This window comes from Eulemur rufifrons, chromosome 29, assembly GCF_041146395.1.
Source record: "Eulemur rufifrons isolate Redbay chromosome 29, OSU_ERuf_1, whole genome shotgun sequence".
NCBI classification, from domain to species: Eukaryota; Metazoa; Chordata; class Mammalia; order Primates; family Lemuridae; genus Eulemur; species Eulemur rufifrons.
In genome coordinates, this window is record NC_091011.1 from 78401140 (window position 1) to 78427979 (window position 26840).

Consider the following 26840-nt stretch of genomic DNA (forward strand, 5'->3'; position numbering starts at 1 on the left):
AGTGCTTCACTATTTTTTTCATAGAAGAAAAGTATTCCTTGCTTTTTTCTATTCAAAATAAAAGCTACTAGTCACAACTAGAACATGCTTTGGGGTTCAGGTTTACCAAAGCACCCATTCTACCCAAGAGACTCAACTGTTTTTAAAGACACGTTTGCACAGCTGAGAAAGAAAGTCTAAAAGCCAGTTTCATTTCTCAGAACTAATTTATTTTTAGGATAATCCCACAGATAGAAGGGATTAAAATCTAATATTCGAAACCAGAGTTGTAATGAAAGCTATATGCACTTAAGATTCATTTTGGTGTCATAATTTCTCATCTGAACTTAACATCATTATATATTCTTGTATTGAAAGTGTTACCAAATTATACAAAGCAGGACACCCGGATAGGATGCAAGTTATTATTGTTCAAGCATCCTAAGTGAGGTTCTTTTGTTTATTTTGGTTTGGCTATTTTTTCAACCACAGCATTCTAATGCTTAAACATTACAATGTTTTGTGTGCCAGGAATATGCTCTAGATACCCGACACAAGCATTTGAGTATCAGAAGCATTAAGCAACCACTCAGATGTAAAAATCCCAGCATTTGATCTGAAGTTCATCCAAACCTAAAGAAAAGCACTTTCTGGTGATGCAAATTATACTAGTCCCTAAACACTAAAATTTCTAAAACCATCACCTTATCATTTAAAAAGCAAGATCAAGAACAGTCAGGTGTGAGGGTAAACTCAGCAGATAATTTAACAGTACTAGGGCTTTCGCTAAAACTTGGAGTACTGCCACTAATGACTACCATTGGCACAACTTTTGATGATTGCCATTTCTTTTTATCTTTTCATGACATGTTCACCAAAGAAATTCCTAACTCAGCCCAAATTGTGCTCTCCTGAAGAATCTATTGTTCCTATAATTGAATGCTTTCTTTCAAATAGTACTGCGTATCTACAAGTTTTATTCTTTAAGAGTATTTCAGCAATGTTATTCAATTAATATTTGTTTCATGTCAATATTTTGCACACAGCCAGAAATAAAATATTTGTGGGATAGGACAAATACTAATGAGAATTTTGAGACAGATGGGTTGTTCTGGGGAGGAACCATAAAAACAAAGCCTAATTTACAATGAATGTGCTTTAAACTCCCTATCTTCTTCAAAATAAATGAAAAATTTTTGCGTAAGAATGATAAACTAACATCTGACTAGAAGAGAACCAATAGCAAATAATATAGTTGGTTGTCTTCATTGTTCCAATTAAATACAAAAGCAGCAGATAAAATCTGGTGTGTATCATTAAAGTTCTCTCTTCTAATGCACAAATTTCCATCTAAATTTAATAGGTAATAAAAAATTCCACATTTAAATATGCATTACAACAATATCTAACATTTAGTGTAACATGCCAGGTACTGTTTCTAAGTGTAGTACATATATTTTTCATTTTACCCTCAGAGCAAACCTACGAGGTAAGAAATATTATCCCCATTTTATAGGTTATGTAACTAAGGCACAGAATGTTTATGTAAACCTGCACAAGGTCACAAGGGAAATAATTTGTGGACTCAAAAATTTCACCAACTAATCTAGCTGCAAATCATTACATTAAGCTGCCGATAATGTAGTCAACGTGCTTTGCAAATGATAAAATGCACAAATTTAAGGTTGTACTGACACAGACTTTGTCGTCGTATCTAGTGTCAAGTCCCTTACTATGTGAACCTGAGTAAATCACTGAACTCTTCTAAGCTTCAATTTTCTGTCAATAAAAATAAGGATAATGAAGAAATAGGTCTTACTTCATAGGGTTTTTGGTAGGATTAGGGACATTTTGCATGTAGAGTTAGCAGAGTGCTTGGCATACAGCAAGCACTCCATAAATGTTCATTATTATAGCCATTACTAGGAATTTTCTTTATTTTCATAAACACTTATCTTAGTACTGGTAGAATTTTCTAAAAGAAGTGAAATCCATCAACACTGAGAGAATAAAAGTTTATGAAATTAGGACCCAAAGTATATGATAGCACAATTCTGAGATGGAAAAGTTTACTACTTGCATTAATACCATTATCAAACATTTATTTAAAGTGCCTGGGTATACATAAAAATGTGCTAGGCACTATACAAAATTATCAAGACACAGTCCCTGACATCAAAAATACACAATAAAGCAAATTAATTCTGCTGAGTGGGCACAAATAGCAAAACCTCCAACTTTGGACATTTTCCCAACCAGACGCACCTATGATCTTCCCCCACTCTGCTTGTGGTATTGTAGTGATGAAAATATGTAGAGGAAAAAGCTTGAAAACCATAAACATCTCAAATACAGTGTGGAGGAATAAAGATTCAGGAGGAAATGAGCTGCACTTTATCTTATCTTCCTAAAAAACATTTTAGCTACCCTTGGTACTAATCATCTCTGTTAATTAACCAGAAGAAAAAAGGCAAGATAAGAGCTGGAACCTCAGAGAAAAAGGGCACAGAAACAAATTATGACAGGAGGAATGAATTTGGAAAGTCAGAAAAGCCAAAATAATTGTAGGTAAATTTAAGTGAAACATGTCTTTATTGTGCATTCTACCCTGTGCCTAATGTCTTAGAAATCAAACTAACAGCTGTTCCTAAAATTGCTGACCCTTACTCCTTTTAAGTCCCAAGGTTCCCTCTCGCTCTTAAAGTCAAAGAGAGGGGAAAGGATAGCATAGAGTACAGAAGGATTTTGTCTAACAGCACAGCCAACATCACGCTGCACTTATCTTAGAGACTGGCTTCAGATCAACTATAAGAGTTATGGCTAAATCATAATCCTAGTAGTCTACAGATTTCTATCAGAAAAGTAACTTCTACAACTGCAAACTAAGGACCTAGAATACTTCCATGGGCCACTGCAGGAAACCTGGAAACCTAACTTCTAAAATTTTTAGTAGCATTTCCATCTCATTTTCAGAGGTCATGCTATTTGAAGAGATGTTCTGCAACTTCACAACAGGGAATGGCAGCCACTTATACCATCTCCATATTTATTTGCCATAATATCTATAAGGATATTCCCCTTTTATACCCATAGTCTCAAAGCCAAGCAAAATCACAGACCTCCCCGCTAACGTATCCACAGGCTCTTTAAAGTGAGTAAAACAGTCTACTGACAATAAAACAATATAACAAATACATTTTCCTAAAAAACGTGAAGGTACTTTTCAAAAATAAAAGCAATCTGTGTCAACCAAAAACTTAGCTCATATATACAAAACTAGGCAAAAAACTAAGGATGGGATATATATATATATATATATATTCTTCAAAGGTTTTCTCCTTAAAGAAGGGTGGGGGCAGGGGAGATGGGAATAGAGACATACACCAAAAAATGGTTGTTGTGTATTCAGGGCACATTCTAATGAACACCTGCCCACCTGGTTAGCCATACCTTATCTAGCTCTCACTTGTACTATCCAAATTTATGAAGTTGAAGTGCAAGCTATACCTATTATTGTTTCTCCTCCTTCACCACACTTAAGAATGGAAAGTACCTTTAGGAAGACATATAAGTTGAATTCTATAGAAAAACTCTAATAGATCAAATAACAGCAAAGGTGGATATAATTTGTAGCCAGAGATAGGTCTTAATATAAAGTAAGCAGTTTCTGGTGACTCTTTATCTGCTTAATTACTCCTCACTACAACAATAAAAAGTCATCTTAATATTTGCTTATAAAGCCTACATGCAGAAAAGCTGCTGGCACAAATTTCTTAGGCCTCTTCGAGCCTCAAGCCTAAGCCTCTGAAATGACAAGAGGTCAAAAGTCAAAATAAAACAAAAAAGTAAGGAAGATGAAGACCAGAAAGGAATAAGAAGAACAAACACTTGCTAATAACTTCTTGTTTGTTATACTTTTCTAAACTGGTTCCAGTTCAGCCTCTAATTCTTATGTCTGCCATGATCCATTAATTCAGCTATTATGATAAAATGTTCCCAATCTCTCTAGGCCCTTCTAATTGAGACAAGTCTCGACAAAGTGTTATTTTTTCTACATAACCCAGATGAAATCTTTTGAAAGTCCCTGGAATTTCCATCTCCTCCTTCTAAACTCCTGTTCTTTGGCCCTAGAATTATTACAGAGAAGACATACTGTGAATGATCCTGTAGAAACAGGTGTTTGGAGCAAGAGAATTTCAGCCAATTGGGCTCCCTTCCTCCAACATCAGGCAATTTTTCTTTCTTTCCTACAGTATTTAACAAGTAAGCAGAAAGGAAAAGGCCGACATACAGATGAGAGGATGCCAGAAAGAGCTACCCCAAGCTTTTTAGGAATCCTCCTATCTTTTCACTAGTTATAGGTACTCAGTCTGGAAAACATCTTTGGAATATGTCTTGTGTGTAGGAATGCATAAAAGATAACACCTTGCAAAAGTCAAACATACAGGTTTAATAATGTGCAACTAATGAAGATGGTTTATAAATGAAATACCACCTACACATTTAGTTCTCTAAATATATTATACTATTAGTCATTAAAGTTAGACCTACAAGTACAAATTTTCCATATGTGGAAAAAGTAAATCTGTTTTTAAATTAAAGAGAAATTATTACTCTATTTCTTAAAAATAAAACTATCAGGATATAATTCAAGTGTAGCTGCTCATAGTCACTAAATAAGTTTAAATGTGATAATAAAACATTTAAGTTTCAACCAATGCACCTTTGTTGAAGCACATTTAGCTGAAATAACTTTGAGTCTGGTTTATTTCCATCACATATAGTACATTTTTCCAACAAGAGCATGTACATTCAATATAGAACATTTCCAGCAACAGTTACAGTCTTTCTAGTTTCCTTTCACAGTATATTTTAGTGCAAAGCACTGGGAAGGGTAAATGTTTTTCTAGCTATAGAATCATTTTATTAAGACCTTGTGGATCTTCAACATTTTAAAATTTTATACAAAAAGTATATAGATGGACAGGGTCCCTCCTAAATACAGGTATAAATCTATATAAAAACATGGTATATTTTCTGCTGTACCTTTTAAAATTATAATTTGACACAAAATCTAAAAAATAAAATAGTCCCTAAAAAGTACAAAATATTGATACATAAAAACCTGCCCAAAATTTCATAAAGATAGATGTACTTCTGTTTTTCCTAAAATCTTGATTACAAAAATGCACAAGAATTCATTATTTTCTAAATTTTACAGTAGGAATCAAATATTATCTAAAGTGGTCATTTAAGATTTTTCTTGGGAGAAAAAAAATCAGGGTTTACACCCGCATCTTCCTTTTTTAGCAATATTTAAAGAAATAAACTAGTATCATAAGAAGTGGTTGTGCATGGATTGTCTGCATCCATAAAATATCAGTAAGCTATCTGCTACCTTCATATTAGCATATCAAATGTGTGGTCTTTTTAAAAAAAAAAAAAAAGAAACTGAAAAATAAGGTTGTATCTATCATTAAAGTGCTTTGTATAAAATTCAAAGAAAAATAGGGGAATGTTTAATTTTCATAAAAACCTCAGATGTTTACAAATGAAAAATGTAATGATCCATGCATGAAAATGAACTGGAACTTTCCTGTAGTATATCTTTTAGAATGAAACTTTCAAACACTTATGTGCTGCAGAGAACAAGTTAGAAATAAATGGATGTAAAAATTATTACAAATATTTAGTAGGCTAAATATTTATAATATGTTGGTACTAATTTATCTTTTTTTCCTAGCATACACTCACTAGAAAATCATATTTCTATACAATCCAGATGAAAATTTTGCCAAATAAAGTGAAACAAAACTAAAGTCACTAAGATAGTCTTTGTCAATTAAAAATTGATATTTTCTCCAAGTTCTTGATCCCTTTAATCAACAAATTGTTTGGAAAATAAAATTTGCAACATTTTTGTAGAAACTGTAGACCAAATACACAAGGTCAAGGGTGGTTAGCTGATGGACTGTAATGATGGTATGTAATGTCACAGCTACTTCAAAGTGCTGGAATAGGCAGTGACTTAGAAACAAGTGGTTAGATGGTTATTATTTTAGACAGAAAACAGCAGTTACAGTTGAATATTTATGAAAATGTTTTTCTTTTTTTTCCTCATAGTACCATTTGAAGGCGTTTAGTGGTTCTAACACCAATTTAAAGTCTTTCCACAAAAATGAACTCCAAACCTTTTCGTACATCACTTGAAGTTATCTGAGGAGAAATAGGAATAAATGAACACTTTTGAGTTTACCAATAAAACCTTGTTTTTAAATTAAACAATCAATAGTAAATGACTTCTAAAGGATGGTTTCATCTCAAGTTTTCCACACAAATACAAAAATGTGTGCTAATCAAACCACAACATTTAACCTACTCAGCACTCAAAACTAAGTATTTTGCATTAGAACCTGAATCTGAAACTAATTTAATATTCATTAAATACATTAAATGTCTTAATGCAACGAACAATAGTACTGAAGGTAAACTTTTAAAATGGATGTAGACTTGCAAAAACAAGTACAGGGGATCTACTCCTTATTTTGTATTGCATTTCAAAAGTCTACATTTGTTCTAAAACCTTCTAAAAAAAAGTAATCTTTTTATTTCTTCCGAACAAGAATTTTACTTTTCTTGTAACACATAACCACACACAAAAAATCCCTAATAATACTATTAACTATGTTGAAATGATCACCAAAGAGTTCATTAAACAGAAAGGAAAAAATAAGAGTAACTGGGACCTAAGTAATCATTGTTTCCAACAGTAACTAACACACACTCCCAAGGAGAAAAAAATCCAAACATTTGTTTACCAACTTTTCCCCTTTGCTTGGAAGCACTATGTTAAAAGTAAATAATAAATGCTAATCATTCTAAATTCAATTTGGGAATTTTTTTTCTGAGTGCAGCACTTTATTTAGCCGTCACAGATTAATTTTTACAATAATTACAGTCCCTCAAAAAATTTTTTTCCTATAATTATCACCTTCACAAATTCATTCTAATATATTTAACTTTCCTACAATGCATTAATTAGTAGACTAAGTCACTGAATTAAATTAAACCTGTGCAAAGTTAGTTAAACAGAAGACTTCTATTGTAAACATAAGCCAATAAAAATGTATATATTTTACAACATTAAAAGGAAAGCACTGACCCTGTGCCATCTACCTACAACTACATTGCATTGTCCTGTGGAAGATAAGTTCTGAAGTTAACTTTTGTTCCCAAGCCACTGGAATAAAGGTCACTGAAGAGGTAAATGCAATATGCACATTACCCTTGCAGTTCCCAATGCCATAAGATATATGGAAGTAAACGTGTTAAAATGGAACCAGCTATAAATTATGGTCAAATGATTTTTTTTTTTTAGTTCGATGGGGGCAAAAAAGCAAAACTCTGTAACTGTTCCTCACCAGACAAGAGCCTTAGATCTTGTACTTCGGCCTTTGGTTTTGTTTCCTTCAGGTGAATTGGAAGCATTTGCCTTATGAGTTTTCTTATGATGTTCAAGATAAGTCTTTTTGGCAAATGCCTTTCCACATTTATTGCATCTGTGAAGAGAAAAGTTTTTTGTGACTTTTACTTCAATACCGACGTCAGCTACTTCATACTTTTTACTAGGAGAGTTAGAAGTGCCATCATGTTTTGAATCACTATGTTTTGCTTCGTCTCTCGAAGGGCCTCTTTTTGCCACTTTATTTAGAACAAAATCAATCGGCTTTTTTATAGCTCTGATCTCTAAACTGGCTGTTATTTTCCCAAGATAGCGAGATGACTTTTTATGAACCACAGTTATATGTCGTATCACATCGCGCTTCCGACGAGTTTCATAAGTGCAAAGAGGACACTTGTAGAATTTAACATAAATGTTATTTCCATCTGTGTGCAACTCAATGTGTTTAGTCAAGTTCTGTTTGGAAGTAAACTGACGTTTACAAAGTTTACAGTAAAGTTGCTTAAAGTCAAAGCCAGCTGAAAGTTTTGGTTTCCTGGTTTTTTGCTGGCCACCTGCAGCTGACAGATTAGTTGATTTAGGGCTTTCAGAGTCTTGTTTAACTTTATTTTTCTGTGCTGCCGGTGTGTTCTTTTTTTCATTTGAATGATTTGTTCCCTTTAATTCATTCTGTGGAGAATGGGTAATGGAAGGGGGTGAAGATTCTACAGAATCTGCTGGTTCAACTTTAACTTTTATTTCTGAACTGTTGGCAGTATTATTAGGGCCTTTCTCTCTTTTAGAGTTTGTTCCAGAAAGAGTTATCTTGTGGACAATTTGCATATGCCTTTTAAGCATTATTTGTGAACTATATTTCCTCTTGCAAAGGAGGCATTTGCATGCAGTTAAATTGTATTCAGCCTTTGAAGACGACTTTTGTTTTCGAGTCTTAAAAGATTTTTTAGGAGAAATAGAATCCAGGAACAAAGGTTGCCCAGGCTTTGTTGCTATATCAGGAGTAATTGAATCCCTCCTTAGTCCTCTATGAACTTCATCAAAATGCCTCCTTACATTCGCTTTTGTAGCAAATGATTTACAACATACAGGACAACTCCTACTTAATGGAACTAGAACATTCTTACTGCGTCCTTTAGAGGACTGGTTTGTATTCTTTCGTGTTTCGATGTACTTTTTTAGTTCTTCCATCTTTTTCTTGTGGACTTTTCGAATGTGACGACGAACACCTCGTCTAGAATTGAATTCTTTTCTACAAAGACAACATATCAACTGGTGACCAAAATCAGAATTGTCAGAAGTTTCCAAGTCAGCCTGTGATTCCTGAGGTTGTTCATCAGATGCAGGTACAACTTCATCTGCAACAATCTCAACAGGAGGGGGCTCTACAGTTTCCACCTCTGTATCTGTAACTGGTGCTATTTTAGACTGTTCAGTGCTAGTTTCCTGTATTTGAACTTCGGTTTGTTCAGGAGTACTGCTTGACTCTGTGACTTCAGCAGGATTATCAGTCCTTGAAATATATTGAAACACTGCATTTTGATTAGTTTCTATAGGTTCTAGCTTAATAATATATTCTCGCTTGTCCACACTTGGATATATGGCTTCTAGGAGATCATTTATGGCTTGGCTTTGCTTATCATTTGCATCAGGAAGGTCTGTTAAGAAGAAAACAACATTTTAATCTTAAATAATTAGCCTGCTCTAGCCCTCTAATATTTTTAAATATATTATGAACCTCTACCTTAAATTTTATTATATTCCTGGTTAGAATTTAGTTTTATAAGAACATTATCTACTTTTCAGTATTTTATGAAGAGAAAAACTAGTATTAATTAAGCTAAAATTACCTTTAAATTCTCACCATGATAGACAAATATTAAGAAATAGGTGCAATCTGAAGAGCTACTTATGCTTTTAAGTGCCCTTAATATAAAATATATAAGCACTTAGGTATCTTAATAAAAACAGTACTTCATATTTTTAGTCTGAAAGCTCTAGACTAGCAAGCAAATGGCAACTCATAACCCAGGATGGACAAAAAATTATGAAGAATGTCACTACATAAATAAAAATGATATTTTTTAGAAAACATAACAGCATTCCTATTAATTTAATCCATAATCTAACCTAGTCTATTTGAACATTTTATGGAAATGAAAAAACAAAGATTTATAAGCAAATACATAAATATTAAGCACATGATATACAGAAGCATTTGCTAAATTCAGTACTATTACATGCTTTCTTAATGTGACACAATTTTACTAAAATAAATGATTACAAACTATAGATTTAGTCCAAGAACAGAGCTAGTTTTATTTACTTGCATAATCATTATACACTCTATAGGCATCCACCAAATATCCTACTGTAAAAGAGTGGTCCAATATTGGTTATGCTTCCACATAAACTCTAAAATCTAGCTACAAATCTAGCACCAATCCGATACCTATTTAGAAACCAGGAAATGAGATTCATTATATATAGCTCTTCTAAACTAGTCATCTTTCTTTTTAAAATGAATAAAGTAGTACATATAAGAAAAACTTCCATATTTCTAGAATGAGTATTGCCAAGAAGAGTACATAATCTAGGCAAATCCATTTATCTATTTTACTCTATAAATTACTCTACAACTAAAAATAACAAAGAATAACTACCAAAAAATAATTTTTTTTTGAGACAGAGTCTCACTCCATCACCCCAGCTAGAGTAAGCAGTGTCATCACAGCTCACTGCAACCTCAAACTCCTGGGCTCAAATGATCCTCCTGCCTCAGCCTCCCAAGTAGCAGGGACTATAGGTGCATGCCACCATCCCCGGCTAATTTTTCTGTTTTTTGTAGAGACAGGGTCTCATTCTTGTTCAGGCTGGTCTCGAACTCATTAGCTCAAGTGATCCTTCCACCTCAGGCTCCGAGAGTGCTAGGATTAGTTTATTGGCCACCATGCCTATCCAATAAACTAATTTTCTACCAGTACTTTAATTAAAAGGTTACATTAGAAACTAACCTCTAGGGACTGCCTTTTAATTTATATCTCAATGGTAAAAAGAAGTATAGTAAGATTAAACAGCAGTAGGAAAAGTTTCCAAATATGAAATTTTTGTTTCATCTATGCTATATAATATACTTTAATCCAGCTTCATTATAATAATTAAAGCCATACTTTGTTATGTGGACATTGCATTTCATGCCCATCCCAAAAAGGTTAAGTTAAAAAATGTACAAAATCCATAATGCACCTATGGTATTAGACTGACAAAGGTTGTTCTATATTTTTTAAGTCCACAGAGAGTTAAATCCCTAAACAAAAAAATAATGAAGTAACACGTTCTTAAAATACTTTTTAAAATCTACATTAATTCTTTAGAGCAAGAATACCATTACATATACTGCTAACTTAATCATACAGGGACAATACACTTAACTCAATAAACATCTGGTTCTACAAAGACTTTATATTAGTCTACCTGCCTTTGTCACATATAGCTATTTTGCATCTCAAATTAGCCTGTGACAAAATCTGTTTTAATTTCTGATAAAATGACTCATCTAAATCAATTTCTCTGAGAACAAAACTGATCTTCAAATCAAGACCTAGAAAATGCTACAGAGATTAATAAAGATTTTATAATGCTCTCCACCATTCCCAAGAAATCAACTAATTTACTAATCCTTTGTTCTCTTTATTTCCAGCCTTCTCATTTACTTAAGGGCAATCTACATAAGTGATCAATTAAATCTGGTAACAAGTTATGAAAGAAGTAAAAAGTAATATAAACTACATGGCCCACATAAACATTCAAAAACAATATCCAATATTTTAATACAAATAAATATAGTCTTAAATCTAACCTCTTACATGATATCCTTAGGAAAATCCAAATGGAAAGTATTGATATGAAAGTGTCTACCTAAGAAACTGAATATTAGTACTAAGTCATGTATTTAATTTTATTCTCCATCATTAAATTTTCTAAACTAAATATCACACCATTTTAATGCAAAATGCATAGATACAGTATAAGAAAATTATAAAATGCATGAGTAAATATAGGAATAAAACTTACTGTCATCCATCTGGAGACTTGGTGGGCAGTAGAATTTTTTATGGGTAATTAAATTTGGTAATCCTCTGAAGAGACTGCGGCATAATTTACATTCAAAAATAGTGTCCACATCTTTTAATAAAATATGTTTAAGTTGTTTAGTTCCTGAGGGGAAAAAGAAAGAAAAACTTAACATAGGAGGTACCTTTAACATGCACTTTTATACTCAGCAACCCCTGCTGACAATCCAAAAGCACAGCTACTCTTTGAAAACAAAATACAGGTATTGCCAATTTCTACCACAGTATATTTAGAACTAAGTTATAAACTAAATTCTAAGCAGAATCTTACTATCATTTGGAAATTAGGACAGCTAAAATTGATGCCCTTTTTCCATTTCAGCAGTCAATCAATTCTTAGGATATCCCAAGGCAGTGGTTCCAACATCTGGTTGATCATTACAATGAGCTGAGAACAAAGATGTATGCAATCTCCCCTAGAGATTCCGATTCAATAGATCCAGAGTAGGGCAGAAACACTCTCTCTGCCAAGTTTTCTGGCTAGCTCTTTCAACTCTTTTCTGCATTAGGAAATGAAGAAGAAGTTTTACAATACATTTTCCAATGACTCCTTAAAGAAGGTGAAAACTATATCATATCATTGCCTGTGACTTTTCTTTTTAAATTCAGCTCAAACTACTTCAGGTTATGGGTCAATATGGGATTATGGCTATTCAGTGTGATAGCAGAAAATCTTTGTCCATATACTGAGAGATAATTCTGAATTTTGCTTAGGCCTCTTGATAGTACTATAAATGTATTCAAAGCCTTTCTCCCTTAAAACACCCCAATTGTAATTAATTATTGACATTATTACTAGTTTAAGGACTGTCTGCTCTACTAGATTATAAACCCCAAAGCAGCCAAGACCAAGCCTGTATTATTTACAAGTACAAAGTGTTCTAATAATATTCAATTAAGAATCTGTTGAAGAAATGCTACTGATCTAGGTAATTTAACCACTATGACGGAAGATCTTTAGGCAGAGAAAAATAAATGACAAGCATCAATCTTTAAATAAAAACATCCACCAGAAATAAAACAAATGGAAGGTCTTTTGTAACTACTTTCTACAGGTCTTTGCCACAGCTAAATTGACAAAATTAATCTGCTGCGCTTTACTAAATAACGTGCCTGTAGTTCCCTCAAATAAAAGTGATAATATATTGACTTAAACAGGAAAAGAACAAAGTGCCTCAGAAAACATCCTTAAGATTATTTAGGTACAAAGTGTTCTGTCATTCAACAAACATTTGACTATTAATCTCTGGGACTACTAAAGAGTATAAACTATCTTACTAGTATAACACTGTAGGGTCTGTAAAAGTTAAATAGCTCTGATTCAATCTTTTGCAATCTGATTACATTTAATTTCTGAAGTGTATTTTATCATCAATTTGAAGATAGGTTAGCCCTGAAAAATTCTGCAAAAAAAGTTGATTACCAAGTTATCAGAACTTCACTATCTTTAGATATTCCAAATCTGATATCTAGTTGTGTGATTTTAAAGAGCCATATGATCTTTTCACTTTGGTTTATCCAGCTTGTAAAACAGAACTAACCAAATCTATCTTGAAGACTTATGAAAGAAAATATGAACCTATATCCCTAGAAAATTAAATTATACACCTGGGTTTCTACTAGAAAAAATGTATATATAAAATAATTTCCACCATTTCCCAAATCCAAATTTACGTTTATTCTACTACATCTTATTACCACAAAATCAGAAAACATAACTTTAAAAAGATTCAGAGAGTAACTTATTATTCTTCATATGAAAGTAAATTCTCATATATATTTCTCTAAGCCAGCTCATATTACAAAATAACTTGGCAATAGACTGCTAATATATTTAGTTCACAGTTAACCACATAAGTGATTGACAAACTGTGAGAGGCAGACTGATTATATAAATGCTTTAGCTAAGCCTCTGTAATTAATCTATATATAGTTCTCAGAAAGTGTAGTTGAATATAATACCAGTCGGGAGAAAACAGGAAATTTTTTCACTTTGATTCTAAAATAAAAGGCCTGCTAGACCCATACTATAGATTCAATTCTGCCTTTAATGATGGTCAAAAAAGATTGATGAGGAACACAGAAAATAATCTGAACTAGGTTTAAGAATTCAACTGAAGAATTCAAAATAGTAGTAGATTTAAATTATAAAATAATCAGTCTGTAAACAACATGAGGTTATATTAATACATAAAAAATAGCCAAGTGTAAAAATATAAGACTGCATCCCTAAATCAGGGATATTTCTTTGTCTGACAGGTTCTCAATCACAGAAAAATAAAAAAAAATTATCAATTTCTTAATTAGTCCTAGTTATACAGTTAGTTTTATTCATAATGTATATTTATTCCCAATAAACATCCAAAAAGAAGTATTTGCCTCTAACCTTAACTAACAAATCTTAATTATCAATCACAAATGTTTTCCCTACCCCACCACACAACACACAGTTACTGTTGATGCAGGATATCAAATGTTCTCTATCCCTCACTTTTCAGGTCTTCACCTATGTTTATTCTCTCTGACTATAACATCCTCCCAGTTTCCTGGTCTGGCTTACTTCTAGTAATCCTTCAGATCCCAGGTTAGATGTTACTTCCTCCAGGAAGATGTCACTGACCTATTTTTTTGTTGTTGTTGTTAAAAATATTTCACCTATTCTCCCATGGCACCCAATACATCTACACCAGCTTATCCCACTATCTTGTAATTAATTACTTTTCTATATCCCCATTAAACTGCAAGATCCAGAACAAAAAAGATATCTTTGATCCTCACCATTGTATTCCCAGCCCTCAGGATAATGCTTGATTGGCATATGTTAAATAACAAATAGAGAGATCTACGTTTTAAAAAAAAAACCTTCTCTAAAAATAAGATTTTTTCAATCTATGCGAAGTCGACTGGGGAATCAAAAAAGGTACCTTAAAAGATTTTCTAATTCTACTTACTCATTTTACAAATGAGAAAAATAAGATGTGTCCCACTTCATAAATACAGACAATAAAAGCTTTTCCCTAAGTTAGTTTCAGTCACCATTTAAGGTTTGTTATGTTTTTCCCATGGGGATAGAATGGCTTTATTCAAAATCAGCTACCATTTTCTGATTGTTATGCTCACTTACAATTAGACACAGCCAATCTACTGTGCCTCTGTCAATACCTAAAACTTCCTGTCACCTGAGACAACAGATGTGGTCATCTAGATAGCAACATAAAGTTCTTCCCTAGCTCTTCATCCTGAGAATCAGAGAGCCATGCTGCCTTCCTCCCAATTATTCATTTTCCTATTTTGCTCTTTCTTGTCTTAGGTTTTTAAATTACCTTAGAAGTCACTATTTACTATTTACATTCATCATCCATCAGTGCCTTTCAAAAAACCAGTTTTCCAAAGGGCAAAGCTTTTGATAGCTAAAGATTAATTAATTAGTGTGTATCCCAGATTCTCACACATTAATAGATGCTCAATAAAAATTAGTTTAACTTCACCAAGGGTTTATCCTGTGCTATTCTTTAATGGCAAACACATTGCATATACTGATGAAAATGTTTAAACAATTTTTTAAAAAGGAATTAGTATTCAATTTTACATTAGGTTAGATGGCAGTCACTTTATAACATGACATAATATTTTAACTCTTCTGTGCTAGACAAAGATAAGTTTTCATTTTTTTCCCTTAACACACTGACATTCTGGTCAATGACCATTGTAACCTATGGCAGGAATGCTTTTTAAATGGTATACCGCTTGCCGATTGCTGGCTCATACATTAGCTCAATCTTCTTTAGAATGACTGGCCACAGTATCATCCCAACATTGCAAGCAAATCAATATTCCTGGTCCAAACTCCTGAAGGAAATTTCTAACTGATCATCCCTTAACATAAGTATTCAAAGATACAAAGAAAACGTAAGAAAATTGAAACTGTTATCTTAGAACTACCACCTGTAAGGGTTGGCTAAAAAAAAATAACTAGATTAATTATGGAACACTGCCACATACCACAATAAATTTGTAAGTAGAATAAAATTATTTTAGAACACTGCCTACTCGGTGAATCTTTTAGTTTAATCTAACAAACATTTATTGAGCATCTCTTAAATACCAGGCACAATGTTACTGAGAGAAATGTGAAAGTGAAGGATATGGTCTGTGCCTCTGAGAAACTCACAGACTAATATCAATGGCTGTCTTCCTAGGAACACAGCCCTAGATGATATACTTTGAAGATTAATGTAAGAAAACAAATCAAACAAACTTATGTTTTTAATTATCCCATTTTAAATTTCCTACAACAACCAAAAAAAAAAAATCCATCAAACAATATGGTACTCTCCTATGAATCTCAGATAAATCATACTTCCATCCTAAGCTTTTGCCTACAGAGTCAGGACTGAGACATCACCATTCAGTCACAGTTTACACTAATTGCTATTAACGTGGCTTTAAGCAGTAAGGAAAAAAAAGTCTAAGAAGGTAAATGACCAAACCTAAATTTAAGAAGATTATGACAAGAACAAACATCACAAAAAGCTCATTTTCATTTTTCATTATCATACTATAAAAGAAAAGTTAAAATTCATTCCTCCCTAAGAATCAAAAAAGATAGCATCCCTTGTAGACTAATATATTCTATATGAAGAATCTCTTTTCTACAATATTATATATTTTCTCTTCTTACAATATTACCAAGAATTTAAAAACATGATGTCAACTTCCCATTAAAGACTAGTTTTGAATACTAGACCAAATAATTATCCTTTTCTTTTCCCCCCATTTTTCTGTTTCTAACCTTAGGGCATTCCACGGATCTTTTGCGTCTACCAGATGATTAAGAGACTAAGAAAACATTAAATTCAATTAAATCAATTTAATAAATACATAAAAGATATTTAACAAATATCCAAAGGTAGTATACCTTTTATTATTCAAAATTTTTGTTTTGATTTGGTTTGGGAGGGGAAGTCAAGGAGGAAGGAAGATAAACTGAAATTGTTAACAGAAAGGAGGAAACTCTGAAAATACCAAATCACAGATGTGATCCTAACACAGCCAACGCAAGGCTCCACAAAGGGGAGGGTATAGTCCAGGTAGTACCAGAACCTAGGAATTCAGAGCAAACAGCAGGTCTCAAGTCAGCCAATCATCAGAGATTTCAGAGCAGAAAATCTGCAGATGCAAAACAGGCAGTCTTCTAAAAAAATATGAGGCACTATCTAAGGACTGATGTCAAACAATAGTCGAATCTACAGTTAATAAAGCAAATGTACACAAGAGTGTGCAGAGTCGGCTACCATGTATATTGGGAAGAAAATGAGAGATATATATGTGTACATGTATAAAAGGTCTCTGGAAGAAGACACATAAACCACGTAGCAGTGGTTGCCTGAGCAAAGAGGAGCAGGAAGACAGAATAGGATAGAGACTTACTTTTTGCTCTACACCCTCTCATACTTTATTATTTTTGTAAAACCACAGGTACATATTACTTATTATAAAAAAATCTATATAACGTAATTTCCAAGTCAAGCAGCCAGAAATAAAGAGATACCAGAGGTTGAGAAGAATTTGCAATTTAAAGCCAAGAAGATAGTACAAAGTAAACACTGAAGTGTAAGGCAAAGAGAATGGGTTAAAATTGGTCAAGCACTCAGTATAGCATACACAGTTGGTGGACCTTAAAAATGAGTCAACTCTTTCCTCAGACAGAAACCTTTTATGAACTTCCAGCTTGGACAGGAAGTAATACCAGGTCATGGACAGCCCAGTGTAGGTGGAAAAAGGTGAGACAAATAGAGATGATACAGTAGCTAAAGAAACCATCTGAGCTTGAAGATAAAGGTAGATATTCTAACATATTACTACAGCCCAACCTGATTTAGCCACTGTAGGTTAACAAGAACAAAAGCATGGACTTTAGAGTTCTATCTTCAAATATCTGTTGAAGATATTGGCACCACCAGGATAGTTCTTTAAATGCAATGTGTGTGACCTAGTTATAATGGAAAGGGACTAGAAATAGATGAATCATTGAGGGTGTGCTTGGAAGCAGAGTGGAACAGGGAGGAACTGACAGTCTCAGTGTTAGAAGAGATCTCAATTCCTAAGTTACGTGGCCCAAATTTCCATAACCATTCTCCCAAGGTTTTAGTCAGTCTCAACTTAAATACTTTAGTGCTAAAGAACAACCACCTTAGTAGACTTTTGATTGTCCAGATATGCAAGAGATTACTATCTTGAGGAAATTAAAACTTTTTAGTTATAGGACACAGTAGTAAAGAATTCTTTCTTTAATCCAATTAGTTCCTCTGTGCTGCTCAGCATATTGCTAAATCATCTCTACACTGTTGGGTACTTAGACAATTAAAATAATAGTATTTTCATAATTTGCCTATATAAAAAATAACTCAAAAGGCAAATTTGCTAGGGACATTTTAAAAAGAACATATTTCAAAATATAAACATAAATGGCTTTGGAATTGTACCATTTCAGATTACCTGTTTCACTGTCTCTCTTCTTTAGCTTAGATAGCAAAAAAATGGCAAACACAGAAAACCAATTATGACCACAATGAAATAAGAAAACAATTCAGCCTTAAATATTTATCTTCCAAAATTTAAAATTCTGTACACTAATTTTGGGTACAAGATCTTATTAAGAAGGCATTTTTTTAATAAGTCAAAGCATTTATGAATTAATCAAGTCTACCTTCTTCATCAAATAACACTATAATAAACTAAAGCAGTATGAAATAACTCCAAATTATGAATTTTGAAAAACAAACTTATAACAAGTAATATGACTCAATGTAAAAAAGCTATTACCCTCATTTCCATGGTATGAGAAAAAAAACAAAAAGAACTTTAATCTCTATTCTAGAAGTAGCTAAAATAAACAGACACCATTCTTGTTATGCCAGAAATATAAATACTGTCCTTAATAAGTAAAATTTTATTTTAATTGTATTTATCATAAGAGAACTTGACATAGAAATTATTTCTATTAACCAAGGGCAATTATCAAAAGTAAAAAACAAAAAAAAATACCCTAAAATAGATTATACTACTGTCCAACACATGGATACGTACATGGTATACACTGAATACTTACTGAATTAAATACATATAAAAGCAATGTCATGAGGACTAAGATGAAAAGTCTAAGAAACAGATCTTAAAAAGTCAGAGGAGAAAAAATTTTTAATTTAGATTAAGGGCCAATTTATTTCTAAGAATCCTTAAGTAAAGCAAATATATGCTTTCCCTCCTTACTACAATTTAAAAACAAGCATCTTGAGAAATTTCTCTGATGGATACCCCAATTACCCTGATTTGGTTAATACATATTGTATGGCTGTATCAAAACATCACATGTACCCTGTATATACAACTATGATGTACCCATAATCATTAAAAATTTCAAATTTAAAAATAATTTTAAAAAGAAATTTCTCATCAATACAACTATTAATAGTTACACATAAATTATCTTTTCCTTTGAAACTCAGAAAATTTTCATTAAGGTAATAGCTTTAAAATAATGACAAGAGGCTGGGCGCGGTGGCTCACCCCTGTAATCCTAGCACTCTGGGAGGCCGAGGCAGGAGGATCGCTCGAGGTCAGGAGTTCGAGACCAGCCTGAGCAAGAGAGAGAGAGACCCCATCTCTACTAAAAAACAGAAAGAAATGATTTGGACAGCTAAAAATATATATAGAAAAAATTAGCCAGGCATGGTGGCACGTGCCTGTAGTCCCAGCTACTCGGGAGGCTGAGGCAGAAGGATCGCTTGAACCCAGGAGGAGTTTGAGGTTGCTGTGAGCTGGGCTGATGCCACGGCACTCTAGCCCGGGCAACAGAGCGAGACTTTGTCTCAAAAAAAAAAAAAATAATAATGACAAGACATTCTAATCCCTTAAGTGTCCATTGGTTAGGCATCATCAGTCATGTTTATTTGTTTGCTCATATTTGACTGAATAGTCTGTAATGTCAGAAGAGCCAAATCTACAAGAGGTGGACAAGTGGATCATAAGAATCACAGGAACCTAAGATTTCACTGAAAACATAGGAGTTTTAACAGCTCTCAATCATTTATATGTCATAACACCTATTTGCTGAACTGCAACTATACAAATTTATTTATTATATAGCCAATTGTTTTAATAAGCTAATGGAAATAAAAACTAAACAAATGTATCTGAAGTTACCAGGGCTGGACTATGTCTTTTTTCTATCTTGTGCTCTATTAAATATATAGAAACTCTAGTGTTAGGCAGGAGATGAATCACATAAGCAGAGATGATAAGGTAATTAATCTAAAACAAGCAACATCTCAGACATTCTGAGTAAACAATCTACTGTGTCAAAGCTTATAAAGCTCCAGAATAATTTACTGTCTTTTGAGAATTTATAAAAACCACACCAAAGGATAACAACGGATCTTTAAGAAGTGCTTTGCCAACAGATATACCACATATTTCTTTAAGCTATACTAAACAAATTTATTTTAAAATTAATATACACAGCACTAAGAAGAATATCTAGACCAAGTCAATAGTTATTCATCCACTTTTTAAGAATATGACAATTCAAGGTATTGTATAAAAAAATATACATTATAATATTTTTAAAAATTATTTCTAAGTACTTCTAGATAGTTTTTAACTACTACATGAAGATTGAGAAATACATCCTAAAACATTCATACCTGATCGAAAGCACTCAATTATTTGTTGAATACCAGATTTGGATGTCTGTAGTGGCTGCTGTAACAAAGGAGGATCTCCAGGTTCCAGGATATAAACTACATGGAAAACAAACACCCACCCCAATCCCCACAAAAAAGGGTTATTTAAATCATTTACTCTTGAAGTACAACAATGGTTTGCTACAATTATGTTAAGGACAATCACACTTGCGTGTGTGAGTATACACACACACCCACACATATACAAAATGCACCAGCATCTTTTTAAGGCAAAATGAAACAATAGAGGAAAAAAACCTAAAATTATTTTCAAAGGCTAAATTAAGGCTAGATATTATGTTTAAATACAAAAACCTTATTATTTTGTTATTATTTAGCACACATTCTTCATGTTTGCCGTTTTATTCCCCTCGAAGAGGAAACACTATTTTTAATCAAAATTCTAAGGCAATGGTTGACTAGCCACACCTCATAAACCATTCCAAAATCCTCTGGATAATCTGGTACAGCTCTCTGGACGGTTATGAAAGCAAAACTCAAAAACCAATGCCCAAGAAAGTAACTGGAAGAGTTCACAATGATGGTTGTACAAGAATGTTCACTGTAGCACTCTGCACAGCACTATACACAACTGAGAGAAATTTTAAATAACTTAAAAATCTCTCAATAGGGACCAGACTAAATATACTATGAAATACCCATATAACAGAATCACTCATGGCTGTTAAAAAGCATGAGCTAATTCTACATGTATTGACAAAAAAATGTATGGCAATAATTGTTAAGCAACAAAAACAGGTTATAGAATATAATCCCATTTACATGAATACATATTTAGATACTGAAATACTTAAATTTAATTTATATTTATGTGTATATGTATAAATACTAATGTAAAGAGAAAAATCTTAAAGGGATAACAACAAAATTTAACAAAAGTTCTGTGATGGGTGGGTTTACAAGGATGGTATTTACTTTCTGCTTCACACTTCACTACTGCTACTGCCTTTTAGAAGTGTACATTTTAGAAAGAATACCTTTTTATAATAACTAAAAATAATTTTTCCATTTTAAAAATAAAAAATTTTCATCTTCATACACAGAATTCTGTATCATCCCTATTTTCAAAATTCTCAGATTAGCAATATAAATATATAATAAATTAGATTATCGTAGTATGAATCAAGGTAACTGAAAAGGAAAACTGAGTTTTTCCATCAGTTATCAAATAAAGAGAGAAGGCTATGGTGGAGAAAAGCTGGCCGTCTTGATTACCTCTTTTCTTAATATGCTATAACGTTCTATTCAACTATTACCATCATAACCTAGAACCACCAAGTGTGAGGAGAAAAGTGTCACATCAATATGTGTGTCACTACTGCTTCAGGACTTAGGTTTGGGGAGCATTTTAGCTTTCTGATCAGGAGGCTAAAGCCTGCCATGCTATGTACATAGATGCAACCTTAGATTCTCCCTTATGCTTCAAGTCTAGTGCTCCTTATACACAAACAGGAGGAACTATGTCTTAGGACCAAGTTATTTCATTAAGCAAAATTTCCCTAATCTTAAGAGACACTGCAGGGGTATTTTAAATGAATTAAGAACATGGACACAAAACTCATTTTGAGAACATCTGACATTGGCACCAACTGCAGTGATTAAAAACATAAGACTCGAGATCTGGACTACCTACATTTACATTATTTTTTGCCATTTACAAGACACAACTAGGGCAAATTAAACTCTCTAATCTCTCTTTTCTCACCTCTAAAACAGGGATAATGAAATTATCTAAATCATAGGGTTATGTAAGGATCAAATGAACTAATGCAGGTAAAGTGCTTAAAACAGAGCCTGGGATATATAAGTGCTCAATAAGCATTCTATCATCATCATTATCATCATGTACAAATCAATTGCTTTCCTGACACTGAAAACTGAAAAGTCTTTTTTCAAAATCTAAGAGAAGTAGAATTCAACCTCTTAGAAAAATAGAAGTTTGAAAACAGATCGATAATATCTATTTGAATTAGATAGATCTCTTTTCAGTACGTATACATTATAGCAACTGATAACTGTTTATAAGAAATACTAATAACTACAAAAGAGAGGGTGAAACCCCACACAATTGTAAAGAACTAAACGTTTCAAGGTCTGGCTCTGAAAGTGGCAAGAATTCTAGAATTGTAGAATGAAAAAACAGAAATGAATAACGGAGGGATATGCAGAAAAATAGTGATTTCTCCTTGAAGCCCCTTTCCTCATTTAGTATATGTTCCAGAAAACATTCTATAATACACCAACTTCCACTTCTGCATGACAGCACATGATTTTAAAGCTAGAGCAAAATTTTCTTACCCATCACCCCCAGAACACTGCTACCACAACAGATATACATCCTGAGACAACATTCAAAGTAAGTCCAGGGTTGGCTTAGCTGTGCCTGAACACATCCACTTGATGTGGCTCCCACTCTACGAAACAATTCTTTGATCATTTGAAAATGTACTTTCAACTCTAGAAAACTTTATATATTACTACTTTATAAAATTTCTTCTTACATATCCTATCATCCCTCCCAAGAACAGACGCAACCAGGTTACATGACCATTTAAAAAACATGATCTCACTCCAACCAAAAAACCCAAACCCTCAGAATATATCTTTCCTTACATCCTTCCAAGAACACACTTTCCAGAATATAATATACACTTTTGCAGCGGTCTACCCTACCTTAAAACAAGCCCCTTAAAAGATCCTTCTACTTATGATGTCTAGGATTTGCTTATAAGTAATGAGGGTAAGACAGTAGTTGGAGGATAGAGAAGGGAATTGGGGGGGGGAAGGGAGAATACAGAAGAAAAGAGATTGTCCACAAACTGATAACTGATGGAGTTGTGTGATGGTTACACCGGGTTCCTTATACTATCTATTTTTAAAGATTTGAAAATTTCTATTAAAAAAAAATCCTTAAAACATAACTAAGAAAATACTTTGTATACACTGACAGACTTGTAACACTACCCTTCCCTATAAATTGGCCCATCTCATCAAGGCACAATAGCCTCCTCAGAAATACACCGTTCTTATCCACTCACTGTTCATAATCCAAATGAGGAGAGACCACTTGAGAGAGTCCATTAAAAGAATTTCTCAAATATCTGTCATCTTCTCTCCATCTGAGGACATCCTCTTATAAAAACTATCACACCATATTTCTTTCAGTCCTGGAAACATCCACTCTGCACACACCTTCCCCTGAAATAATGACAATGAACTACCCTGTAAGTTAACAAACTTCTAGCTTTCCATTGAACTAAATCCTATGAAAGTGTTTAATTCTAGCTAAGCAAGCAAGTAAACAATAATTACTGTTGACCTGGTAAGTGTGAAAATTAACCTACATGGGAAAAGTTTCTGGTAAAAGTCAATGAAAATTTTAAATTAATGCAATTTATCTGATTTCTTGTTAATCAGGGAGAAAAAAGAAAAAAAAACATTCCAATACATATTAAAAAGTTCAACTCCAGAAAACATCTTTAAAAAGACATTAAATGCTCTAGAAAACTTTAATTACCAGAATGTACTAAATAAGGTACGGTCACAAATTATCTTGTTTACTTACTTATGTCTATCTCTTCCTATTCAAAAGTTTTACGAGGGAAGGACCTTAACTGTCGTGTTCACCACTTATATCCCCAGTGCTTTGGCCAGTGCCTAGCACCCAAGATGTGTTCAATAATAATTTGTGAAAGAAATGAATGAACAAATAAACTTCTTCCTAAATAGGATGATTTCATTAACTTAATTCAACTTAAATGAGTTGAAGTGTTCTCAGAAAAAAAAAACTAGAACTAAAAAGTCAGTGGAAAACAAGTATAAAAGGCATTCACATTCTTATAGTTCAAAACAAGCAAACTCTATCCAATGTTCAGTAAAACATAAGCAGTATGTCTTCACTTCAAATACACAAAATACCCACCATAAAAGGGTACTGAAAGTTAGACAGGTCAGGGGCAGTTGAATACAAACTGGATCCCTCAGAGGATTCCCTGTTTTATTAGTACAGGTAAGTTATTACTGATCTCAGCAAAGTACAGTAGAGTTAGGGTGATAGTACAAACTTTATTCTCATATATAGTAAAGTTTTCCAAAAACAGAAGCTCTTCACCTTTACCGATGACATTTTTTCTCATTAATCAGAAAATTGCCCAAAATGAACTCTACTGTGGGTAACACCCAAGTATATAAGTTCAGTTAAAATACTCCAACAAAAAGCAAGCAAAAGTATAAAAGAAATCCCAGTAACTTTTCAGTCAAAAATAATGATAAACATCTGCCTTTGAACTAGCATAGCACAGCCTTTATTTAGTGACAGTATGTATTCAATGATTCCCTTTTAAGTTGTACCTCTAAATGTTTGTCACAAATCACGTGAAAGTTCTAAGTGGCAAAAACTGTCAAGAGTTTACATATCACATTTATCAAACTAAAGTTTGCTAATATTCTTCATGAGACTCTTTTAAGCGACTTTTTCATTTCATAAATTCAACTAAAAAATAGTTCCACTGAATCAAATACCCTAGAAATACTTATGTATTCAATCTAAAGAATCAGATTTTTCTTTTATTTTGTAATATGTTACGTCCAAGAAGTTTTAAAAGATTGCACTTAGCACTCTCAATGAGTTGAACAAACCTTTTAAATCCAAACAAAACTCAGTTTTAGGCTTTCAGCACTATTCTCTGACAAAAATTAAGAAACTTTAATTTTTAAAGTTCAAATGAAACAATCTTCACGAAGATAAATGTTAGTATTCTACTACCTATCTTTTCCTTTCTCTTCCGTTTTAAACATTCACAAAGCATATACTACTAACTGCAGGTCCCCTGAAAGAAAAGGGAAAAGGACTGAGTGGTTGATCTCGTGGAAATGATTCAAGGTGACACTTGTAGTACTTTTTTTAAGGGATCAAGCAGGGGAGACCTCTTGTTTGCACAAGCTTTTAGCTTCATAACTGGTTTTATGCTGGGGAAAATTATAGCCTGCTTTACTTAGGAATGACTTCGGGGGCAGGAGGAGAAGGAAACTAGAAGGAAACAGAAGGCAGAGTGGCTCTGAGGGAGGTCAAAGTAACTGGGGAAGAAAAGGGGTATACCTGGTTCACAGCATCCGTGATGATGGTGGTCAGTCTGACAGTATTTGTCCCTTAAAGGCATTTTCAGTGGGCGCGACCTACTTTCCCTTCACTGTGAGAAGCTCTTCATTGCGGCGCGGCTGCTGAAAGAAGCACAAACCCGTTCACTCACCCTGAACTTCCTGGGGGGCTCTGGCTGCATTTTCCAGATGCGTTCCCATCACCCGCCCTCCGCTTTCCCCCACGGACCCGCACCTTCCCCTCAAAAAGAAAGCAGAAAGACGCACGAACCCTTCTCCAGCCCAAACTCTGCGCACAGGTTCACAACCCTACCCGGAAACGCATCGGGTGCGCAGCGCAGGGCGAAGGCCTGGCCGGCTGCGCGGGCGGCTGCGGCCTCGCCGTCCCGGGCAGGCGGGCGAGCGCGCGGAGAGGAAAGCGCGGGGCGCGGCGGTCACAGCCGGGCTCACGGGCGACAGAGGTGCCGCTCCCGCCCGAGGCTGGCCCACGGCGCGCCCTCCCGCCACGCACGTGCGTTGGGGTCTCCCCAGCGGAGCCCCGGTCTCCACAACCAAGTGCGCCCAACTTACTTAACTCCTAGGGCGGGCAGGCGGAAGGAAGGCCGGCCGGCCGACCGGGCGGCCGCGGAGACAGCCTGGCGTGGGAGGCGGCTGCGGGCCCCACTTGGCGCAGTCTCCGCAGAGCCCGCGAAGGCAACCTGGTGCGGGCCCGACGCGCTCCCAGAGTCCCCGCCGGCGCTGACGCGGAAGCGCCACAGCTCACCACGTCCCTCCGCGACCCAGGCGACTGCGGCGGCGGCTCACGGCGTCCCTCCGCGCTGTGGAGCTGGGCGGGCGGCGCGCGGGCGCAGGCAGTTGACAGGAGGAACCGCCAGGCAGTAGCCGCCGCCGCCACCGAAGGAGCCAGAACCCGAGCGGGCAAGACCTGAGGCGCCCTTCGCCGGGGCAACGGCTGCCGCCGCGGTTCGGCTCCCCCCAGCGCCGCTCCACCTGCAACGGTCCCTCAGGCTTTTGGAGAGGGGCGGGGAAGAAAGGGGGTTTCCCCCCACCTTGGGCCTTTTTGTAGTAGTTGTTGTTTCAGGAAACTTTATTAAGTCAGTCTTTCTCTTTCTCTGTATCCCCTTCCCCGGAGAGCCCGAGCTACCGCCGTGAAGCGGCTAGGAAGGGGGAAGCAGAGACTCTCCGGCAGCGACAGGGAGCGACTGACTGACCCCGGACGGAGATGGGGCGAGGGCAGGAAGTGACAAGCTCACAGAGTGGGTGGGGGGAGTGTGGCCGGCACGCCCGGGAGCGCCCGGCGCATGCGCCCGGCCGGCGCCCCCGCCTGTGGGGAGGCGACGCGCGCGGCCGGGCGGGGGAGGGAGTCAGGGCCGGTGGCTGGGGACCGCGGCGGGGTCTCGGGCTGGCTCG

The 26840-nt window shown here is 34.9% G+C and overlaps 1 protein-coding gene across 1 annotated transcript; it reads right to left on the reverse strand.

Moving 5' to 3' along the window:
- Positions 1-4409: 4409 nt before the first annotated feature.
- On the reverse strand, positions 4410-26638 carry ZNF800 (zinc finger protein 800). The gene is made up of 6 exons (XM_069461877.1): positions 26001-26638; positions 25432-25550; positions 20274-20369; positions 11510-11653; positions 7401-9093; positions 4410-6195 (listed from the first exon to the last, which is right to left on the reverse strand). Coding segments are annotated over exons 2-6 (1995 nt in total). The 5' UTR covers positions 25493-25550; positions 26001-26638; the 3' UTR covers positions 4410-6194.
- Positions 26639-26840: the final 202 nt, after the last annotated feature.

What these genes read in the sequence shown, in the direction of transcription:
- ZNF800 (XM_069461877.1), bottom strand. Translation starts at nt 25,492, where the DNA reads ATGCCTTTAAGGGACAAATACTGTCAGACTGACCACCATCATCACGGA. An exon ending in AATTGAGTGCTTTCGATCAG is followed by an intron (nt 11,654 to 20,273) that starts GTATGAATGTTT and finishes TTTTCCCCTCAG; the next exon opens with GAACTAAACAACTTAAACAT. An exon ending in AAGTCTCCAGATGGATGACA is followed by an intron (nt 9,094 to 11,509) that starts GTAAGTTTTATT and finishes TCTTCTTAACAG; the next exon opens with ACCTTCCTGATGCAAATGAT.